This window comes from Halichoeres trimaculatus, unplaced genomic scaffold (genome assembly GCF_033239565.1).
Source record: "Halichoeres trimaculatus isolate MK-OKI-2021-1 unplaced genomic scaffold, fHalTri1.1 fHalTri1_scaffold_1, whole genome shotgun sequence".
Classification (NCBI taxonomy): Eukaryota; Metazoa; Chordata; class Actinopteri; order Labriformes; family Labridae; genus Halichoeres; species Halichoeres trimaculatus.
In genome coordinates, this window is record NW_027437179.1 from 15,877,283 (window position 1) to 15,898,606 (window position 21,324).

At 38.6% G+C, this 21,324-nt stretch overlaps 2 protein-coding genes across 2 annotated transcripts; both read right to left on the bottom strand.

The window, feature by feature from the left end:
* Nucleotides 1–1,329: 1,329 nt before the first annotated feature.
* gnl3l (G protein nucleolar 3 like) lies at nucleotides 1,330–6,207 on the bottom strand. The gene is made up of 15 exons (XM_074672589.1): nucleotides 6,131–6,207; nucleotides 5,991–6,034; nucleotides 5,522–5,620; nucleotides 5,328–5,444; nucleotides 5,154–5,237; nucleotides 4,042–4,177; nucleotides 3,797–3,900; nucleotides 3,550–3,694; nucleotides 3,370–3,457; nucleotides 3,104–3,281; nucleotides 2,875–3,017; nucleotides 2,658–2,794; nucleotides 2,273–2,439; nucleotides 1,962–2,136; nucleotides 1,330–1,425 (listed from the first exon to the last, which is right to left on the bottom strand). The coding sequence occupies exons 1-15, from the start codon at nucleotides 6,141–6,143 to the stop codon at nucleotides 1,358–1,360; spliced, it is 1,698 nt and encodes a 565-aa protein (XP_074528690.1). The 5' UTR covers nucleotides 6,144–6,207; the 3' UTR covers nucleotides 1,330–1,357.
* Nucleotides 6,208–9,107: 2,900 nt separating this feature from the next.
* Nucleotides 9,108–12,591, bottom strand: LOC141793333 (red-sensitive opsin). Its single transcript, XM_074673948.1, has 7 exons — nucleotides 12,527–12,591; nucleotides 10,935–11,151; nucleotides 10,176–10,472; nucleotides 9,896–10,064; nucleotides 9,638–9,803; nucleotides 9,317–9,556; nucleotides 9,108–9,206 (listed from the first exon to the last, which is right to left on the bottom strand). Exons 2-7 carry the CDS (start codon nucleotides 11,035–11,037, stop codon nucleotides 9,108–9,110), a joined length of 1,074 nt encoding a protein of 357 aa, XP_074530049.1. The 5' UTR covers nucleotides 11,038–11,151; nucleotides 12,527–12,591.
* Nucleotides 12,592–21,324: the final 8,733 nt, after the last annotated feature.

Here is a 21,324-nt window from a genome sequence, read left to right on the forward strand (position 1 = left end):
TGAGGTATCAAAAATAAGCCTTTACCTGGGAAAGTGTGACTGTAAACTGCGAATTCATTAAAGAAATAAATAATTTCCTATAACACATCAATTTGTGATATTTCATAACTACAAACAAGGCATATTAAATATCTAACTCAAATCTTATAATTGTAATTAAAATTACCACTCTTATTAACCACATCATGAAAATTACCATCAGGCTTTTCATGTTGAGCTGCTTCCTCAGCACCTGTCTGATTACCATCATTACCCCCCTTGTAACTGAAAAAAAAGTTATACATTGTAATTTTAAATAGCATTAGGTACAGCCTTCAAAAATGTTACTTCATTTTTGAATTTGTCATATACCTCTGCTTTTCCACATGGGTTTTAACAGGAAGATGTTAAACTATATTTCAATGTTAAAACCATTACAGTTCTTCATTCACTTAAGTTTTGAATGCTAGACATATTTAAACCATTAAGCTTTATTTATTTTCTATGAGCTTTTACTTTTTTGATGTAATTTATCTGGTACCCTCCCCCATCACTTACATCACATTTATTTCCCACCGGTAAATATATCACTAGAAATTGCTCTCTTATATTATCTACCTGGTGGGTTTTTTTTTTTTTTTGCCCTTCATTTAAAGTTAAGGAAGATATTTTCCTGTGCATCTCTACTTTAAATTATCAGGTAGAATTTATAATCTTAGTAACTTTTACCTGTGATTTAGTGAAAGTAAGTCAGCCTCCTTATTTTTAACATTCATGCTGCTCTAAACTCTCTTTATAAACATTACAGAGGATGCTTAGGTTTGTCAGATTTTTTTTACAAGGAGAACAGGACTGAACCACAAGGATGAATACTTTTTAAAAGTGCAAGAGTATAGCTCGTTTCATCATATTAACACGCTTTTTAAAGATTACTGATGCTCTAATAAATTCTTCTGCAACAAGTGGTTCAGTGGAAAAGTCGTCGCCTCTCACTTAAAAGATTGAGGGTTTGATTTCAGCTGTTGGTCAATAGTGTGTGAATGGGTATGAATGTGTCATATAAGCTGATGGTTCCTGTAATAGAAAAATACCTCGGACATCAGTGTGAGGATGGGTGAAAAGCATTTTGAGTGGTCCGACAGACTAGAAAAATGCAATACAAGAATTGGTCCATTTACCAATCAGGAGGTCTGACTTTGAGCCACAGACAAATCACTTTCAATAAAGTAAAACCAACACATTCATAAAGACCTGGATCTGTTGACAAAGACCCATAAAATTATCCACTTTTCCATTTAACACAATACTGAAGTCTAAAGGGCCAAATACTAAAGCTGTAACAAAAGACAATTACAGTTGCTTTTTTAAATATTTTATTTTAATCATCAGCAAAAGAAAAATCCATTGCAGACGTCAAAGTGTCAGAAAGTTTGGTGGCAATTTTGTCTGCAGAGAGAAAAAAAGGACAAATTTAAAATAATATTTGCAAGATTAAAGGAACAGTAACAGCTATAAATTAGGAAAAATAGACTTTTAAAGCCAGGACCTCCTTTTATTTTCTCAACTCATGACACACCTTTTTACTAAAGCTTTTATCTTATCATTTTTATTCTACCTTTACATATTTTTCCATTATGCTTTTATTGCTCTTCAACATTTGTCATCTGTTTTTATTATCATGTGAAGCACTTTGTTACATGTACAGAAAATGATATACTAATAAAGTTATTATTATAAAGAATAGAAAGAAGCCTATGTGTGTGGGAAAAATTAAAAGTTGTTCTAGATTTTCACCAGCTAACTGAGTCTAAGGCCCCTTGAGGAAAATCTGTAGTTCAATAACCCCAATGATGATATATGTGAGTTCAGTAAACGTGTAGCTTCCTTCACATAAAATGCAAGTATGAGGATTTTTAGGTGTTTTTCATGACTCAAATTGTAACAAAACATACAATATGAATTATGGAGACCAGTATACTAACCTGCTCTTTTCTGTTGCTTTTTCCTTTTCTTACTGGCAGCCAGGAGTGCATGGCCCTGCTGCAGAGGATCAACATTTAATATATCCGCCAAACCTGGAGCCCTGGATGCAGCACTGTTCCCTGCAGAGTCCGTCTTTGCCTTCTGAGATTTTATTTCCACTGTCATTGGCCCAAACTATTCAAAGCAGCACAGAAAGTAGAGTAAAATCAGCTGTGATAACACGTATAAACAACAAAACCAGTTAAACCTTGATTAAATGAAATCTTCAAATAATAAGTTTTGTAAGTTATGAGGAGCGACTCTTTCAAACCTCTGGGTCTTGATCATCATCCATACGTTCACTTTCATCTTTAAACCCTGGCTCTTCATCAGCGGTCCCGTCCATTTCCAGGTGAGCAGATGGGTCATCTTGACCACCTTGTGTCATTCCAGTGGTTTCCATGCAGAATCCCATTTGGACATCAGGACAAGATGACTCTGCAGCACGGTAAGAAGAAAACTTTTCAGACAACATTGTTACTCTACAATTGTTTCTCTGTTAAATCTACTCATGCCCAGAAACACTGAGCTCCATATTAATGTTATTAGGTTTTTAATACCAGCCCGAGGTACTCCATTTCTCATAGAAAATATTAAAGTAAAACCTGAGGGAAAAAAACAGATTTTAAAAATTATTAACAAATATTAATTTTTACCTGCAAGAACTTCCTGATTTCCCTTTTCCAGCTCATTCCAGTCAAACGCTTTACCCATCTCTGTAACGATCTCAGCACTGACGTGTGTGGGAAGAGTGTGTGTCTCTGGGGGATGTGTGAAGTAGCTGATCCTTCCCCTAGATAACAACAAAGGTTAATGCTGAAAACACTAATTGATTGATTGTAGTCAATACATCAAAATCTTTGATTAACCCACCCTGTCCAATCCAGCAGCACGCTCTTAGCTGCTTTGTCGGTGTCAGGCAGTCCCCCTTTCCTTAGTTTGCCTTGACGTCGGGCAAGCATTGCAAGGAACTCCAGAGCTGTGTGAAAGTCTGAGACTCCGTAGTGCTCCATGATCTGCAGGTTGAACAATGTTCTGTGTTTAAAAGCAGTATGATGTGTCAAGTAAGCTTTTAAAATCTTTTAACAATCACAAGAAATACCTGTGCCTTGTTGCAGCGCCGCAGAATGGCTTCTACAGGTGGAAGGGGATCTACCAGCTGCTCGATTTTCACACAGTTTCGCAAAATCATGGCTGCGTCAGTGGTCGAAGTTGCCATGACTATACCAGGGCAATCTAGGAGCTTAATGTGTTTGTCCAAATGCACTTCTTGAAGGCACCTGACATTCAACAACAGACAGGCAAGATTATTAGAATATCTGCAAGATTTTACAAGGCTATAGAGTTAAGCACTTATTGAATCCTTACTTAGTGACACCAGGAGTGGCTCCAACATTACAGGCACGTGCTCGCTTTAGACTGTTGATCAAGCTACTCTTTCCCACATTAGGAAATCCTACAGAACAGAAGAGGGAAAAATCATTTTAACTCTGAACCTCTTGTTCCACAAACAGAAAAAGTTGATGTGTTGCTGGATCTGGCGCTTACCTACTACGCCTACAGTGATGGCTGTCTTTAGATCCAGATTTCGACAGTAGTTGCCAAGTACCTTCATCAAGCAGTCTGCACCAATGCAAGCACTGGTAGTGAGGAGTTCAGCGGTTGCTTGTGTAACTGGTACGTTACTACGTTTCTGTTGTGAAATCAGAGACAGAAAGTATGAATGTACAATTATACTATCAATAACTTTAATGTTTAAAACACAGAAGACATGATAAAGAATTACACAGCATACCAGGTTCTTTGACTGCTGCTGCGTGGATGCTTTGAAGGCGACAGTAGGAAACTCATTTCGAAGATATCTAATCCATTTCTCCACGATTTCTTTTGACACCAAATCTACAATGAGAGTAAAAACAAGGCTCCACATAACCCACACTGTAAAAACACTCAAGTGCAATTATTTAGTTACCCAACCACATATGACAGGTAAACCTGTGTTTCCAAGACATGCTTCCTTAATGTTTTGAAGTAACTTACCAATTTTGTTAAGCACTAAAACTATCTTCTTGTTGGTTCCACTTTGAATGACTGCCTGCTCCACCTGTGGACATCTACAGCCAAGAGGGTCACGAGCATCCAAAACCTCCAAAATCACATCCGAGGCCTCCACCACCTTTGAAAACATTTTGAAAGCAGTGTTATCGTTTTCAGTCTGGCTAATAGAGCTTGCTCCATTCATCATGATGAATTATAAAGCATTCAATGATGAGATATGTGTGGTTTTTGCATGTTTGGTTTCAAAATCAGTGTTTGAATGACGGACTCAAGTTCAATACTACTCCAACATGAGAGAAACTGGCAGCTGAGGCCACAAGTTTGTATTTTGTTTCTTATGTATCAACCTCAGCTCAACAAGGTTACAACTACATGTAAATAACATAATTCAAAACCTGTTTGTAACTGTGTGCAGTTTGGGACAGAGTTAACTCTCAAGATCCCATAATGTCTAATTCAAGTTTGAAGGAGCCAGAAGTTAGTTGACAATTGAAAGTAGGAGCAGAATTTATTTTCATAAAGTGACTAGATCATCAAACAAATAACTATGCAAGCTAGCAAAGCAACACATTGCATTTTCCTGGCCTTGCATGTGCATTTCCTGCTCAGACAGTTGTCCAGCTTGTTTATGACCCAGACCTTATACAAAGCAGTCTTGTGTGCTTCTCTTAGTCCTCTGAGGACTTTCAATTTCGAGACACAAAATTCTGTGGCGGTGTAGATATGTCAGGTTCTATACATAACAACAGAGTCATAAACACAGTCGCTTGTACCCTTCTCATTTTCTTTGGTGTACAGGTAGGGTTTCTTTAACAAATACATACAAAAACATGGCTACTTCCAAATGACTTCAATCAACAGACTAAAATCACACAGAACTAGAAGTGACTAACTCCATCATGATTACATTTGCAAACTGTATGCACACAGTACTCAGTGTTACATTTTTATAACACAGATATGTTTAATCAAACAGCACTCCAGTGGCCCTCTAACTGAAGACAAGTCACTCGAATTGTGTGTCAGAGTCTCTCCAGCTGTAATATTTATACCACATGTGGACTAGTTTGTTGAACATATTCAGATGTACATACCTTCTTGAACTCTCGGTAATATGCTTTTCTTGAATTTTCATTTTCAAAATTAACATGCTTCTCCAAACTCTGCATCTCTTTCTCCTGTGAAAAATCAGAAACAGGAGTGACAACAAAATTTTGAGGTGAAATTTGGATCTGAATACATTTCCGTTAAATTAAAGGGACAGTTACCCTCTGCTCAAACTGCTGCTGACGTCGTAGGATGTCATTTTGGAAGCTTTGTAAATTTCTCCTCTTCATCAGCTCTTGCTCTCTGGACCTTTTCTGCTTTTCCTGGAGGTCTTGGAGCTTCATAGGAAAGAAATTGGATCATTTATGCAATGCAATGTCAGAAGTGAGTTTATGTAAAACTTCCAAGTGTTTACCCTTTGGGCTCGGATTTCCTCTGGTTTTCTGTGGTCTTTGACATGCTGCTCTGAATTCTTAGTGCGACCTGAAGCATCTCCTTTTCGTCCGTCTGTGTTCTGTAGAAAAGAATAGCCTATATGGTAAATTGATCTCGGAGAAAATAATATGAGACAGTCATTCTTTCTTATAGATCTATACCAGATTTACTCTTTAGCCTGCCGATGTAGTATGTGAAAGAAAAAGTGTCTTAGTTCTGCAAGAAGTTGTCAAGAGTAGTCGGATCTATAAACACTATTAAAACTCTTTGTTTATACGTAGGCTGTTACACTAAAGCAATTAAACGTATGTTTGAGTAAAGGAAAAAAGACGAGCTTCTAAAAGATCCTAAATTTTGAAAAAGTAGCACAATACGTCTAATACCATCAACCATTTTTCGACCTAGGTGATGTTAAAAGCCAACTGAAATGTTGATTAGTCAACACGTACCTTGAATTTCGCGAGGAAGCCGAGCCGTTTGGCTCGTTTTTGTTCTGCGACACAAAAAATAAAACACAGACAATACAGTAAATTTTATTTACGTGACTGATAGGGTGAGCACACTGTGTACATATCGTTGAAATACTTACTAGCTTTAGACATTTGGCCACTGAGCTGAGATCCACTGGCTTCACGTGCGAGCAGTACAAGGCTACATGCGCATACTCTGACGTCACATGGGGTGTCCGGTCAGTTTCAAAATAAAAGTCTGATTTGATTGAGGGTATTACTTATTTTTAAGAGTAAAGACGCAGCACTTGCAGGAATCTGAAAACTAAAGCCAAAGCTCTGCGGTGGATAGAAGAAAAAACTGAAGAGACTCACAAGCCCAATTATAGATCGTGTAATACAATAGAATGGATGAATGAATTGTTGTGTCTGTATGTTGATGTTCTTTTCACCTGCATGCACAGCAAATTTCCCTAAGGGGGACAATAAAGTTGAACTTCAACTTGAACTTGGAGTGAAAGTTGAGCATAAAAAAGAAGTGTGGCAGGAAAAGATGCACAAGCCACAGTGAAAACTTAAGACTTGAGAGGATTGTCAAGCTAAACCTGTTCAAGTACCTGGGGAAACTTCACAACAAGTGGACTGAGGCTGGAGTTTCTGCATCAAGAGCCACCACACAGAGAAACATTAAGAACTTTCATTTCATTCTGCAATATCAACACAACCCTGAACCAGAGACAATGACATAAAAGTCGAAGAGTTAAGTTTCCATAGTCAGTGATGGTTTGGGGTGTCATGTTGTGCATAAATCTTAATGGAGACACTGATTTTGTTATCCAGCAGGATGTGGCACTTAATCAGCCAGAAAACTTATCTCACCTGAACTCCATAGACACAATATAGGATATGTAAACGAGGAAATATAAGAGAGTGAGAGATTGCAAATGAGCTGACGGCCTCTATTACAGCTAACTGGGCTTCCATAACACCTCATCAGAGTAGGTCTGATTACCTCCACTAGACACACACACACACCCACACACACACACTGAATTGAGTGCAAATAATTCAACATACTTTTCAGAAGTCCTACTTTTCTGATTTTTTTTTTTTTTAAGAAACAAAAACTTTTTATTGGTCCCACAAAATATTGACACTTTTAAGATGCTAAGATGCTGGATTTCTGTTTTTCATTAACCATAAACCATAACCATTACAGCTAGAATGTAAATGTTTGAAATATTACTACAGGTAATCTATAAAACATGTGAGTTTCACTTTTTTAATTGAACTCAAACAAATCAATGCATAATAGTGTATTGATTTATTTGTTGCACCTGCTTCAAAGCTGTATTCGATAGTGTATAGAAATAAAATGTGCAACAGCCTGTGTAACAGCATCCTCCACAGGAGAAGCTCATTTTAAGTAAGTGAAACTAAACTATTTTTTAATCCATGTCATTGTTCCGGGTGCAAGGTAGCATTAGCCCAGGGGAGATATAGGTGGCGCCATGACAAGGTGTTGGCACTGCTCGCAGACATCCTGGAGCAAGAGCGGAGAAAGAAGCAGCCAGCCAAGACAAGACCACCGCTGAGCACCATTGCCTTCATAAAGGAAGGACATAGACCAGTCGTCCAAGGCCAAGCCAAGCAAAACCTCCTGCAGTCGGCCAAGGGATGGGAGAAGGAGGTCGACCTGGGGAGGAAGCTATACTTCCCAGAGGTGGTACTGACCACCACTCTGAGACCTGACATAATTATGTGATCTCCAGAGGGAAAGAAAATCATCCTGGTGGAACCAACGGTCCCGTGGGAGGAGGGCTGCAAGGAAGCGGCAGAGAGAAAGAAGACCAAGTACCAACAACTTGTCCAGGATTGCCGGGACAAAGGGTGGACAGTATGGCTGATGACAGTGGAAGTGGGGCGTGGAGGATTCCCAGCCCAGTCCGTGTGGAATCTGTTGTTGAAGGTCGGATTGAGAGGCCCCTTGAGGAAAAAAGCAGTTCGTAGGCTGGGAGAAGTGGCAGAGAGAGCCTCCTGTTGGCTCTGGCATAAAAGAGAGGACAATAGCTGGAAGCCTGGATGAGAGGGACAGTGATTTGGCCAATCACTGCTGACCCGCCAACTGGAGAGCGTTGTGGTTAAGGGTCGAAACACTCAAAGAAGGTTGGGCACCACCTGACGACCTCTCATCCAGGCCAAGGCTTCATCCATTAAAATGGATTATTATTATTGCATCTTTGATGTATTTACGAACAGAAATGAAAGGTCTTATCTCATTCCTGGTGATACGACTTGTCTGTAGGTGACTCAGTGGAGAAATTTGAAGGTATCTGACATTTTTTTCTCTCCCAAAATAGGAAAAAAATCTATAACTTTAATAAAATATATGAAGGTCAAGTTTGGCATCTTTTGGACGGAAAGAATTTTAGTTTTTAGATGCCTATAATTTGAAATTTTAGAATTATTCTAAGTAAAGTAGTTTGCAAGATAAATGAAAACGGCCGAGGTGCTAGTAAAACTTGCAAGTGTTTGAGTTTTGCTATAGAGTTAATGCTTGTTAAGGCTTAAGATGGCAAAAGAACAGGAAGGGGAACAATGTGAAAATGATTAATGGGACTGTAAAAGCAAGTGAACCCTTTAAAAAATGTTAAGACCACTATTTCAAAACGAATAAGCATGCACTATGTCATTTGTTAAATGGGGACCAGTGATGACATTTTAAGAATTCTTAAAATTTGCAAACTATTTCAGCTGATGAACTTTCAATAAACCAAGATGATGAAACAATCCAACCAACTGTATTTGAAAAAATATTGATTTTTAAGGTTATCATGGGGTATCAACAGACTAACAACCTGCCTCTGTGAGTCAAATCTTTGTCCATTTTTATCATTTTTATGTTATTTCTTAATGACACAAGAACTGTGAAAAGGAAACCTTAGTCATTATACTTTGCATTTATTTGCTTTGATATTTTTTTTTCAGGTTTTGTATTTGCAAGATATCTACCATTCTGCTAAAAAAAATGAATATAAAGAAAATAAACACAATAAATATTTACTGTACAAATTACAATGGTTCTCAATTTTTTTCCAAAAGGGAAAACGTGGAGGTTTATGCAGGGGCCACAGAGGAGACCTCTGTCTTTGACGTGGATACTTCAGAGCCTTCATCCACTTCTTTGCCAAAAAGCTTCATGATGCATTCGCGGAACTGTGAAAGAAACAGAAAAATGAAGCTTGTCAGAAGTTTACAGAATAAAGCGGCCGAGTAAGACATTGAAAGTTGTTTGTCACAGCAATTTCATGTTTTTTTCTACCCACCTGTCGGTTCATGAAGACATAGATAACTGGGTTGTAGATGGTGGCGCTCTTGGCAAAATATGCAGGCATGGATGCAGCAAGAGGATGGAAAGCATACCCAGGGTTAGCTGCAGCGTAGCAGGCAAAGAAGGTGTAAGGTCCCCAGCAGAAACAGTATGCAAAGATCATTACAACGACCATCCTGGAGACTTCTCTCTCAGCTTTCTGTGTTGATTCTGATTCTTTCTGCTGCATGGCGACCTGTGATGGACAAATCAAACGTGTTAGACTCTGCTAGGCTCATGTCTGGTTTGAGGAAAAACTACGGCCGAGATCACTTACAGCACGGATGGCCATCCAGACAGCAAGGTAGCACAGGATGATGATTCCCAGGGGGATGAAACAACATGTAATCATGAGAGCAATCATATAGGACTGTACTCCAGGGTCATCACTCCCGCTAAATACATCAGGTCCACAGGAAGTCTTCAATCCATGAGGCCAGAACCTGATGCAAGAAGTTATAAATTTACCTGTTTGTAATAAATAAATCATTTCTGAACTTTTATTTCCAAAGTGGGAAAACAAACGGCAGGCTACCTGCTCCACCCAAATAGGGGACAAGCACACCATGCTGCTGACCAGACCCAGGAAAACACTATCCCACCTGTGGCCCATTTGGCATCAAACTTTACATTTCCAAAGGGTTTGCACACAACAATCCATCTTTCCCAGGAGATAATAGTCAGGGACCAGAGAGCTGTAATACCTGTCCAAGAAAGCACAATACTCAGTGTTAAACTTGTGGTCTAAAACAGTTTGTCTCAAGAAATTCACACTTTAACCTTTTGTATCAAAGAGATTGACTGCTCACACTTACCACAAGTTGAGACAACAAAGCCCTCAAACTTGCACATTGGATGTCCAAGAATGAAGTAACCAAAAATCTGGTTGCATACACTGATGGTACTGGCAAAAACTGTCTCTCCAAGATCTGCAATAGCAAGGTTGACCAAGATCCAGTTCAGAGGGTGGCGCAGTTTCTTGAACTTTGCTGTAGCCACCAAGACAAGACCATTGGTGAAAACTGAAAGAACGACCACAACAAGCATCCAAAATGTTGCAACGTTGTAAACCCATCGTGGAGCAATGTGGTAATTGGGACCCTCAAAGGGATCTGGGGGAAAGAAGACACACACATTCATATTCAGACAGCTGGTTTGACCTTTCATCAAGTGTAAGAAGAAGATGAAGAATCAACAACACTGGATGTGCTTCAGGCCAATTAACACAAAGGATCGATGAAATGTTCTCAAAGGCACAATATGGCATTTGTTTATTCATTATTCACTGCTTCCAAACAAAAGAAATGGGATAAACAATAAATAAAAACATTACTATAAACAGGCTACAGAGAAGGACGGACTTCTTTAGATATTTTACAAAACAAACATTAAAACACAAAATTACTGCGTTCAGCATTTCATTCTTTAAACATCCATGATGTTACTCCAACAATGTGTCTTAATGTGGATAATTGATTGCCTTTATAAACTTGATTAACTTCATATTTTCTTTTTCTGTCACTATAATTGGCACATCCATTCAGTCAGCGGAAAACAAAATGGTTATACTGTACCTCTGGTGTTATTGCTGTTTGTGTAAACGAAAGCACTTCCCTGTGTTGCGTCTTCATAGTGCCTCCTGGCAGCAAAAGACTGTTTTCCCCACTCCTCTGCCATGCTGTGTTTGGAAGGAGGTCCCCAGCAGTTGGCCTTTCTCGTCACTTACAACCTCCTTGGGTGACTGCTGCTTCAACCCTGACTTTAGCTTTTATACCCATGCTTCAGAGACTTCTGATGGGATTAGGTCAAAATCACATTAATTCTGTGGTGTGCTGGTTGGCAGTGATGCTCATCACCAGATCGGGAATAAGGAACCTTATTTTGAACTGTAATTAAATCTAAGAGCTCATTGGGTTACACAATTTGCAAGACTAATCTTGTTTTAAAGCGGATATCTGTCCGCTCCATTAAAACAGAGATTAGGTGTGAGACCTTTCATTAATGTGTACAATTAAATTTTTGACTAACACTGGCCTACATCAAATTTTCCTGTCTCAACTAATGCTCAGTATTGTTGCTCTTTCAAGTAGAGCAAGAAAAAATTAATATAAGAAATAGGGACTCTAAATATGTGTTTCTTGTATAAATGGCCAAGTGTCTGTTACATGTTATTCAAAGAAACTCATAACTTTTCTTTATTTAATTTTGTAGGGCTGTGGAAGATATTGCTGAGGTGTGTGTAATGTCGGTGTCTTTTTAAAAAGGCTACTTTTTGGACCCTGGTGGGCATGAAAGGACAGCCAAACCTTAAAGCAGCTTAACCGGACAAATGGTGACAAACGGAACTTTAATGGCAACAGTTGCACTTGTTGACATGTGAGGGAAGTGAGGCAACTTTAATCCCTCCGGAAAGAGAGTTCACCTCAGAACAAAGGATTTTTCAACACTCCTTTGATCCTATACTCACGTCATAGACCTTATGGCAAGGGTAAAGAAGTCAGTCAACCCTATGTCATGAGGACCAATCCGAGGAAAATAGGTGGATGGATCAATTAAACGGTGCAATCAGCGTGCAAGGTTTTTTTGTCACTGCTGTGTGTCGGTGACAATGTAGAGAGTAAACTACATTTTGAGGCATCAAAATGCAGCACGGAAAAAATTCAGGATTTGTTAATTTACTCACAAAACAACTTGCAAAAAACAGACATTAAGGAAACTTGAAAGCTTGCAAGTCAGTGGATGATCACTATGCAAGAAGCCACAGAGAAAACTAACAGTCCTGCAGGATCCCAGTGCTGTTTACTAGTTTCTGTCAGTTATTTACTGAAGTGTGAAATACTTTATCAAAAGCTAACTTGGTTTTCATACAGTGTTGGAAGCTGTGTAAGGTGTATGGGAGGGCTCAGCAGGGATTTGTTCCCAGTGTTTGACCTTTTATGTTAAGGTGAACACTTCATTTCCCCTAAACTGATTTTTATGCCTCAGACGAATATGTCTTGAGATGACAAGGACAGCCAGGACCTGAGAAGATTGCACATCTATATCACACAACATGATTCCCACTTAGTTTAAAATGCACTTTAGATATGATACCAATTCAGTTCTGAGTGAAAATGAAGGGAAGCGAGAGTTGACATGCACAAAGGGCTGAGGGTTGGGACTGTACCTGGGACTTCTGTGGGAACGATTACAATTATTTCCTTGCTGCAAGCCCATATTTTTAAGTTCTGCAAAAGACAACTTTTATTTTTATATTTAATGTTTAACCGGAAAAGAGAGCCAGATCCTGGGGGACCAGAAACCCTGTGTTTCAAAGTATTAATGCAACAGAAGGAAAGTGACAACCTGGTCAAGAGAAAGGTGAGTCTCTTATTTACATATCAGACAAATAACAAAACGAGATGCAGGTGCGATAGCAGGTGGAGTTGATTTGCGAGTGTGAGCTGATGAATGTGGACCTCAGGTGACCAGGATCAGCAGGACAGGCTGATGGAGGCTGGTGGACAGGTGGAGACGAGCAGGATTGGAGAGCATGGGTGGGAGAAGTGAGAGGGTTCATCAAGGGGACTTATAAGGACACTTGAAAAACAAACAGCAAGGATGACCTGACCGAGGTCATTCTCGATGGCTTCACCCTGACACAAATTCATTAAAATCTGTATAATAATAAATCACAGAACATGATTTCATGTTTTTTAAATGTACAAACGAACAAATTAATATCAAACTAACTAGAAGTGATTTTTGTCAAGGTAAAAGAAAAAAAGGTAGAAGACACAAGTTAATGAAATCTGCACTGTTTTACTTGATAGACGCAAGGCTTAGTGCAACCTGTGAATCACAGTAGAGACAACAATTGTCTGATTCCAGACTGAGAATCATGTCCTGACATACACAACAGGTGACAGGTACGAATGAACAGCATTGTCAGATTTTGATATTCAAAATATTTTTAGAGACTTTCACATCAATCAGTTCTTTAGTACAAGTTCTCTCAAAACAGTCAGACCATCTATTTTTAACAAAGACACATTTCATATATCAAACTGTTGGACTAAGATCCTTCCATACTAACAGAATCTGAACTTAAATACTGACTCTTCAGGCTTCAGGCTTTTGTTTGTGACGTGTTTTGCTTTTCTTCAAGACAGAGAGTAAGGACTGGACAACACATAATCATCATGAATGCTGACATATTTTACTGGTGATGTATTTTGGGGGTAATTTATGCACAGAAGCTACTAACTGCTAACACTTCAATAATCCCTCAGATCAGTACAGAAAACTAAACAGATTCATGTGTAGATCTGCAGCAGACACTCTTGGTCACAGAAAGTTCAGTGTTTCTTGTGTTGGTGTTAATGTTTCTTTGCTGCAGGGGCCACATTTGTTCGACAGAGCTTTCAGTGATGTCGTCATACCCACACTTTTTGACATCAGATGACCCATACTTATCAGTGTATCATTCGTTCATTCCATATCCGTTTTAGAATTCAAAATCGGAAAACGGATTACATATTTTTCACTGTTTTGATTTTGTTTTGAAATTAAAAATAGAGTTTGAGAGAATGAAGTTATCATGGGATTTTTGTTCTATTCGTTTTTGGTTTGTATCATTTTTGATGTGTTGTGACCTGGGAGTTGTTGACCTTTTTCTCAGGGAGGCCAGTCTCTAACCATGCGGATCTTGAAACCTGTTTACAGAGATAGAGAAGGTGATCTACAGTGAGTGACAAATAAATAGACTATGGCCACACTAATAACCGGTGTTATTAAGCAGCTGTTCGAAGCTGGTAAGACCCACACAGACATTTCGGAGATGTTGCAGGACATGGATGTCCGGAGATGCTCTGCAAAGAGTGTCAGACGTTTCTACATCCAACACAACCTCAGGCGGAAACGTCATGTTACTGATGCCTCCAAAGTGTGACACGCTTCCCCTCTTTAAAAAGCACGTACATGTTCACCATCCCTGACAAAAACTGTAACTAATAATAGCTGTAAAACGTTAGCTATCGTGCTGCTCGATTCACCCATCAATGGTATCACCCAGTAGAGACTGACTGACCTTCCTGAGGAAAAAACAAAGTCAACAACTCCCGGGTCACAACACATCAAAAATGATAAAAACCAAAAACAAATAGAACAAAAATCCCATGATAATTCCATTCTCTCATACTCTATTTTTAATTTCAAAATAAAATCAAAACAGTGAAAAATAGACCGTTATCCGTTTTCTGATTTCAGGTTCTAAAACAGATATGGAATGAACAAATGATATATTGATACATATCTCATGCTACATCGACGGGGAGGTTTTCTGACCTGTGCTGCACCCCATCACTAGGGGAGGCTGTTTTGGTTTCACTTTTTGGGAGTGGTTCTGGTGCTGCTAAAGAAAAACATATCCTCAGGAGAGTAGGAGCCATCGAGCATTTGATGTGTGTGTAATCATTGGTAGTTTTACTACAGGCTTACAATAACTATAACATGTTTATTTCAGTATTTTTAATGTTATGTGTTGACTTTTTGGGAGGGAGATGTGTGATGATCTTGAAGTGGCATTCACTCAGTCAGGAACTTACAGGTGGTTAAGGATGTTGTGGCACGCCTGCTGACTGGGAGAAATGACTGTGAGAACTTTCTGAAAAAGGTAGTGTTTTTAATAGATAAAGCTAGCTGATAAAGGCTTCGCTCCCCACTGTCACATATGACACTGGAGATCAGATCTTCTTATAAAGGCAACTTTTCTTTGTTCAAGATTACTTTATTGTATAAAACGCAACCAGGTAAGGTATCTATCAGTACAGTTATGTAACCCTACAGTTTGAAACGCGACAACACGCAAACTTTCAGTTCATACAGTAGTTTAGTAGCCGCCTATATTTAGCGCTAATGCTATGTAGCATCTCTAAGACATGTCTGGAATGTGTAACGTTAGTAAATCGTTAGCTATGTCCTGCTAGTTATCTACCAGTCAGAGCTAACGTAACCTCACTCTTCATTTTATTTATAGACTCTCAAGTTTGAACAGACCACTGCAGCGGGTTGGAATCGACATTATCACAAACAGCTTAATCCACGTTTTAGCCTTTAGCTTGCGCTGTATGACTTTCCTGTTCAACTTTCTTCTGCTCTCCCGTCCTTTTTCTGTTTGACAGTAAATCTCCTTTTTTTCCACCATAACTACAAAATTAATCACAGAAAAAGTTTTCAGCAGAGAAAAAACACAGATCTATCTTCTCACTTCTAAACTTTGTCAGTTGGCGTGGTGTTCTTATATAGAGACTTAGACGTGCTGTAAATCAACCCGGTCCTGCTCGGCCTGATCAAGAAGCTAAGAAGTAGCATTTAGGAATAACCTATATTAGTGCTGATAATCTCATTTTAAAGTGTGGATTACTATCAGGCATATATTGTATCTTACAAGGAGCCTTTTTTAAGATCACTTAAAGACGACCCACAGCCTTTATTATTTATGTTTAGGTTATAGAAAATTTTCCCCTGACAGAAAAGGAATGATTTAAATAAATGAAGGGTTTACTCTGTCGTCTGTAAGTATCTCTGTGTATTTTTGCAGTATCTCTAAGAGAAAACTGAATATTGTCACCCTAATCTATGCAAAGCTGCCCTGTGTGTCGTGCCTGCAAGTCTGTATATGGATAGAATTCTGTTAATCTTCCCTTCACTAGTTTATACCCATCCATTGGTGATGTTTACATGTAGAGAACACTTTGACATTCAGGAAAAAGGATTTGATCTAAATCCAATAGGGTGAGTAGCCCAACTGGTGCTCTGCCAAATGGGTCACTGTGACTTGGTGCGCTGTTAAAAGATTTCTCAATGTCAAGAGGACATGTGTTGATATTTAAATGAAAACATTCATTTACAATATTCATCTTCCCAATCTCTTCTGGTATGTATTAAAGAGGTGGCGTTCATCCTGACAAAGTCAGCTGAGGTTATAGGTCTTGACTGTAGCTGGAGCAACCCACTCCCTTATTGATCGCTGAAATGATAGAGATCAAACTACAAAGGCCAAAACTTTATCACAAGGGGCCCTCTGAGAAATAAACATCTTCACTAAGTCCTTTTAGAGATTTTAGTCTCATACACCGTTTACTTCTACATCCTATTAGAGAGACCATTGCTTTAGAAAGCATTCAACTGGTTCAAATACTATTTATTTGGTTCTTTGATGCAAAATGTTAATCTTAAATCCACACACATTAATGTGCTCATTCTTTTCAGCGTATCTAAGCCTAACCTGTAATATTTCAAGTAAGCATGAAATAAATGTTCATTTTAAGGCTGAAGAAAGCAGAATTAGACTAATCTGCATCTGAATCTGAGGCTATGCCTTGTAGACAGTTGTGTAAAAGATTCCTTGCAATTTTCTGCTCTGTAAACAGGACAAAGTCTGGGTAATCCCCACCAAAAGAAACCTTGGAAATTTTCTTTCTAAGGTTTCTTTTATCAAGGGGACACAGATTTAATAAAAGTAACTGAAAAGCTCTCACTGTTCTGAAACTAGCACATCAATCTCTGTGTTGCAAGGTTGATATTTGTTGATATTAAATAGGGATTTGAGCAAAGATTGTGTGGCTCCCCTCAGTATGTGGATCATAAGAATTAAAATTTATCTTCCAAATTTACAGAGCAAAAATAAAATAGGGGCTAAAAAGTGTGTATCAGACAGTATTTGGGCCCTCAGTGTACACCTTGAAGAGCTGGCTCTGGAGGCGCTACATTCGTGACCAACTCATCAGTATCTAAATGGCATTACCCTCGCCACCCGGACAGTTAAGAACTTGGGGTTGTCCGTAATGAGGTTATGTCCTTTAATTACCATATAAAGCAATCCTCAAGGGCTGTTGACTTGTTGAACATTCACGCTCTGTCTCTAAAAGATGAAGAAAGATCTCTCCACATTTTAATTTTCCAAAGTTTGGGTTGTTTATTTGCACTTGATCAACTCATTTGTTCATCAGACTGACCCACATCTTTTCTTGTGACTCTGGTCCAAAATGCTCGTGCAGTATTGCTGACGACTTCTCGGGCAGAGATTTCACTTCTTCTGAACGTCCCTCCTTCCTGGATCACTGTAAACTGTAAATTAGAATTCACCTTTCATCTCACGACACTGACATACTTTAAAGACCAAACAGTTCACGTTTTCATGTCTCATACTCAATGCATGCGCGTGTTTCTTCAAAGCAGACCCTTTCTGTTGAAAGATCTTATATTTTGGTTCAGAGAGAAGGACACACTCTTTACCTTTGAGAGAAGACCTTGGACTTTCCTTTTTAAGAAAGCTTATGGTGAGGGGTGGCCCGGGTTTGCCCTGGATCAGCCTCACTGTCCTCGAGCTCTCGGTCACGGTTAAGTTGTTTTGTCTCCGTAAATGATATTAGAAATGAGCTGGTGTAGAAAGGCTAATCCATGATTTTTATTAGAATGCTTGAATGGAGTAATAACAAAAACTGCTTTAATCAGAATGCGCTTGCTCTTATGTATTCGTTTCTTCTTGACTGTTCCTTTTATTCACCTTCACCTTTTTTAAATTGGTCTTCAGTGTTTTTTTGTAACCCATAACCCCAGGAAAATGTTACCTGTGTGGACAAATATCAAATGACATGTAAAAAACATCATCTCAAGTCTTTTATTACATCTAAATTAATTTCTTAAGCTTGTAAAATCACCTCCTCCAGACCATTAGGAATAATGTAGGTCAAGAGGCTTAAACAGTCTGTCGGAGAGATGTAAACCTTCACATTCACAGAGTAAAGTGACACACTTTCATAAAACTTTTGAAATACTGCTTTTAAAGTATTTAAATTCATTTGCACATGCAAGGTTTAGGGAAGAGGCAAAGCCTTTTAAGCAACAATGATCTAAAATATTTATGTTCTGATCATATCAGTAAAAGAAGATGTTGAAACAAAGCTGAGCACCTGAACTGTCTTTGAAAATAACATCTTACTGCCACGCTATTGTGTTTAAACTGGGTCACTTGAAAACGACTGAACCTGAGCTACCTTTAAGAGTAGCACCTTTAATTTTGTCTGAGCTGTTAAAAAAAAAAAAAAAAAAGAATTTAATGAGAGAAAAATCAGCAGCATCAAAAAGAGAATGGAGTTGATTGATGGCTTTCTTGTGCTTACTAAAAAATATATATATTGTTCTGCACTGTATTCACCTACCTGCAAAATGCTGTTGAAGATTTCTCATTCTCAGCTGGCCAAAGCAGATTAAACGGACAACTCAGGTTCTTCCATAAAACAGATTAACACAGAGTAATTACTTCTGACATGCTCACTCCGTAACACTTTAATCTCTCCGGAACAACAGTTCACTTCAGGAGAAAGCAGAGGTTAACAAAAGCCGCAACCGTGTTTTATTTTAATCCGTTGATTCTGTGTGCCGGTGAAGACCTCTTCATGCACAGGTAGCTGTCTCTCAGACTGGATGGGAACTTGACATGGGACAGGAACTGCACGCCAAGAGGAGGATGGATCCTGAAACTGGAGAAATCTGTAAACTCTTCCACTTTCATTTACTTCAAAATGTCTCTGTTATTCTTAGTGAGAAGATGAGTAGAATTTTCCAGATGTTTTAGCTGCTTTTACATGTATATTGCCTATTTTTTAGACTTTTTCAGTATTGATATAATGTTGCTACAAGCAGCTTAAATATTTGTGTAAAAATGCTAAAAGAGCTTTCAAAGAGTCTTGATTGAACTTTTCACAACATATCACAGAGGATTTGTCAGTAGTTTATGTTTGCTTTTCTTTTTTTAACCCTCTTGGCTCTTTTTTCCATGTGACGCTGTGATGCTTCGAGGGTAGGTCTGGAATTCCGCTAGTTCTGAACTATTCATGTTTGGTAAAAGTTCACTACTAGCAGAACTCGGATTTGCTCCCGACTATCGACGTGGATCTCCATGACCACCGTCACCAGGAGACAAGTGGTTAAAACACTTGCCGTTTGAGTAGCAGGTGGTCAGAATGTGTGGCGACAATTACTGAGCGTAAATAATTACACTGGTGTGATGTGAACCGAGAGCACCTCTGCCAGCCTTATGGTCTCTTGTTCACTTCACATCAGGTAATAGTCTTACACTCAGATTTGGAGCTGGATTGTTGAGACATATCAGCTTCAACTAAATGATTTCCTCTCCTTTTTCCTGTCCCTGCAGCACAGCTAACCCATGATGGCCTATATTCCAGGGGTAATGGTGTCAGTAGGGGTTTCATGTATTGATCTGACTGTACTGACTTTTCATCTCTTGCAGCTCCAGAGGAGGCAGATGACATGTAATCCCTTCTATTCGTCTCTTTCACTTGTAAAACTAGAGAAAAAACTACAGATAACAGCTCTGACAGCTCCACAGTGTTGATTTAACTTGAATTCTTATTTTTACAGTTGATATTTTTTTCTGTGCCTTTTGTGTTAGTTGGTTTGAGATACTAAATGTAGATTTTTCACATTTAAGATGTAATGTTCACTACATCACTTGGATTTAAATAACAGCAGCTCATACTTTGCAGACACATCGGAGTTAATGTCCCATTGGAAATTTTTGTTAAGCTGACATTTGTTAGTTTTTATATTTTGACTTACTTTAAGCATAAAGTAATACAGAAATTTCTGTGCCAACTCATTTCAGTTAGTTTAATTTGGAAATATTGGGAATTAACTCCTTTTTTGTTTGTGTGTGGCTAAGTAACCCTCTGCAAAAGCAAAAGCAGTGCAACTCAGAAGTTACAATTTGTGCATCTGTTTTCTGAAACTCTGGGTTTACCATCTACAGCTTCTTTTAAAGGTATGGTGCCATCCATAAGCTTCAGTAGCCCCGTTTACATGGGTCCAGAAATCCTATTTACAATCAGATTGAAAGGTCAATCAGTCTTAAAATATCTCATGTAAACACCTCAGCCAATCTGATTCACCCGGATCTGATTTTATTTCAGGTCGGATTGTAAAAGGTAGTCCACGTCGACTGATAATCTGCTCCATGTAAAGGACAGAGTGAAGCGGATTGGGTTGATAGAGAGGGTTGTTCGTCTGCGCATGCATTCCCTAGTACATAAGAAGCATGTTAGTGAAGTAAGTGAGCACGCAAGTGAGGTATGCAGAGCAACCGAGGCCAAACTTTAACAAACATGACAAACAGAAAAACTGGACACAATAAGCGTCCACGCCGTGGATCCATCTTTCCAAAGGTAAACAGGTAGCAGGAAGTGCACCTCTTCTTCTCTTACACACTTACAGGTAGTGGCAGAGTGATGTAATGCGCAGGTCAGAAAAACTGATACAAGGGCTGGGCCATGTATACGCAGATTGAACGTGAATTTCTTTACTTGAACTTCATGTATCCAGATCAAATCAGATTAACTGAATCTGATCAGTTTCAATCAGATTGAGGAAAACTACCCATGTAAATGAGGCTACTGTGAAATAATTGTCTTCATCATCAACAGCGGAGAAGAGCCAGCTCTAACTTGACGACATTTTCAGTTTGTTACATGAACAGATTGTTTTCAAATGGAGACTCAGAATATATGCACCAGTTCTTGATGTGAATCTAACCTAAGTATTTTTTGTTGTTGTTGTTGTTGTTGTTGTTGTTGTTGTTGTTGTTGTTGTTGTTTTGGCTGTTTCAGACTGACAGAGGTCCAAAACTCCAGTACAGTTGCTCTAGCAGGTTTGCATAAATTTCTGCTGGATGATGCAGCTTTTTATTTCTCCAAAGTGCACAGATTCCACAGTGTCAGTACATTGAATGTTAAAAAAAATTGATATCCTACTTTGTGTCTCTTCAGAGTGCCAAAAAAGACAAACTACAAATTAATTTTCTTATCAACTTTTGATTTTTTTGAAAGAAATATTTTTCAACTTTCATTTAAAATTCAATTAATGAGCAAAAAGTATCTTTTCTGCCCAAAGACTGAAGGAAATATT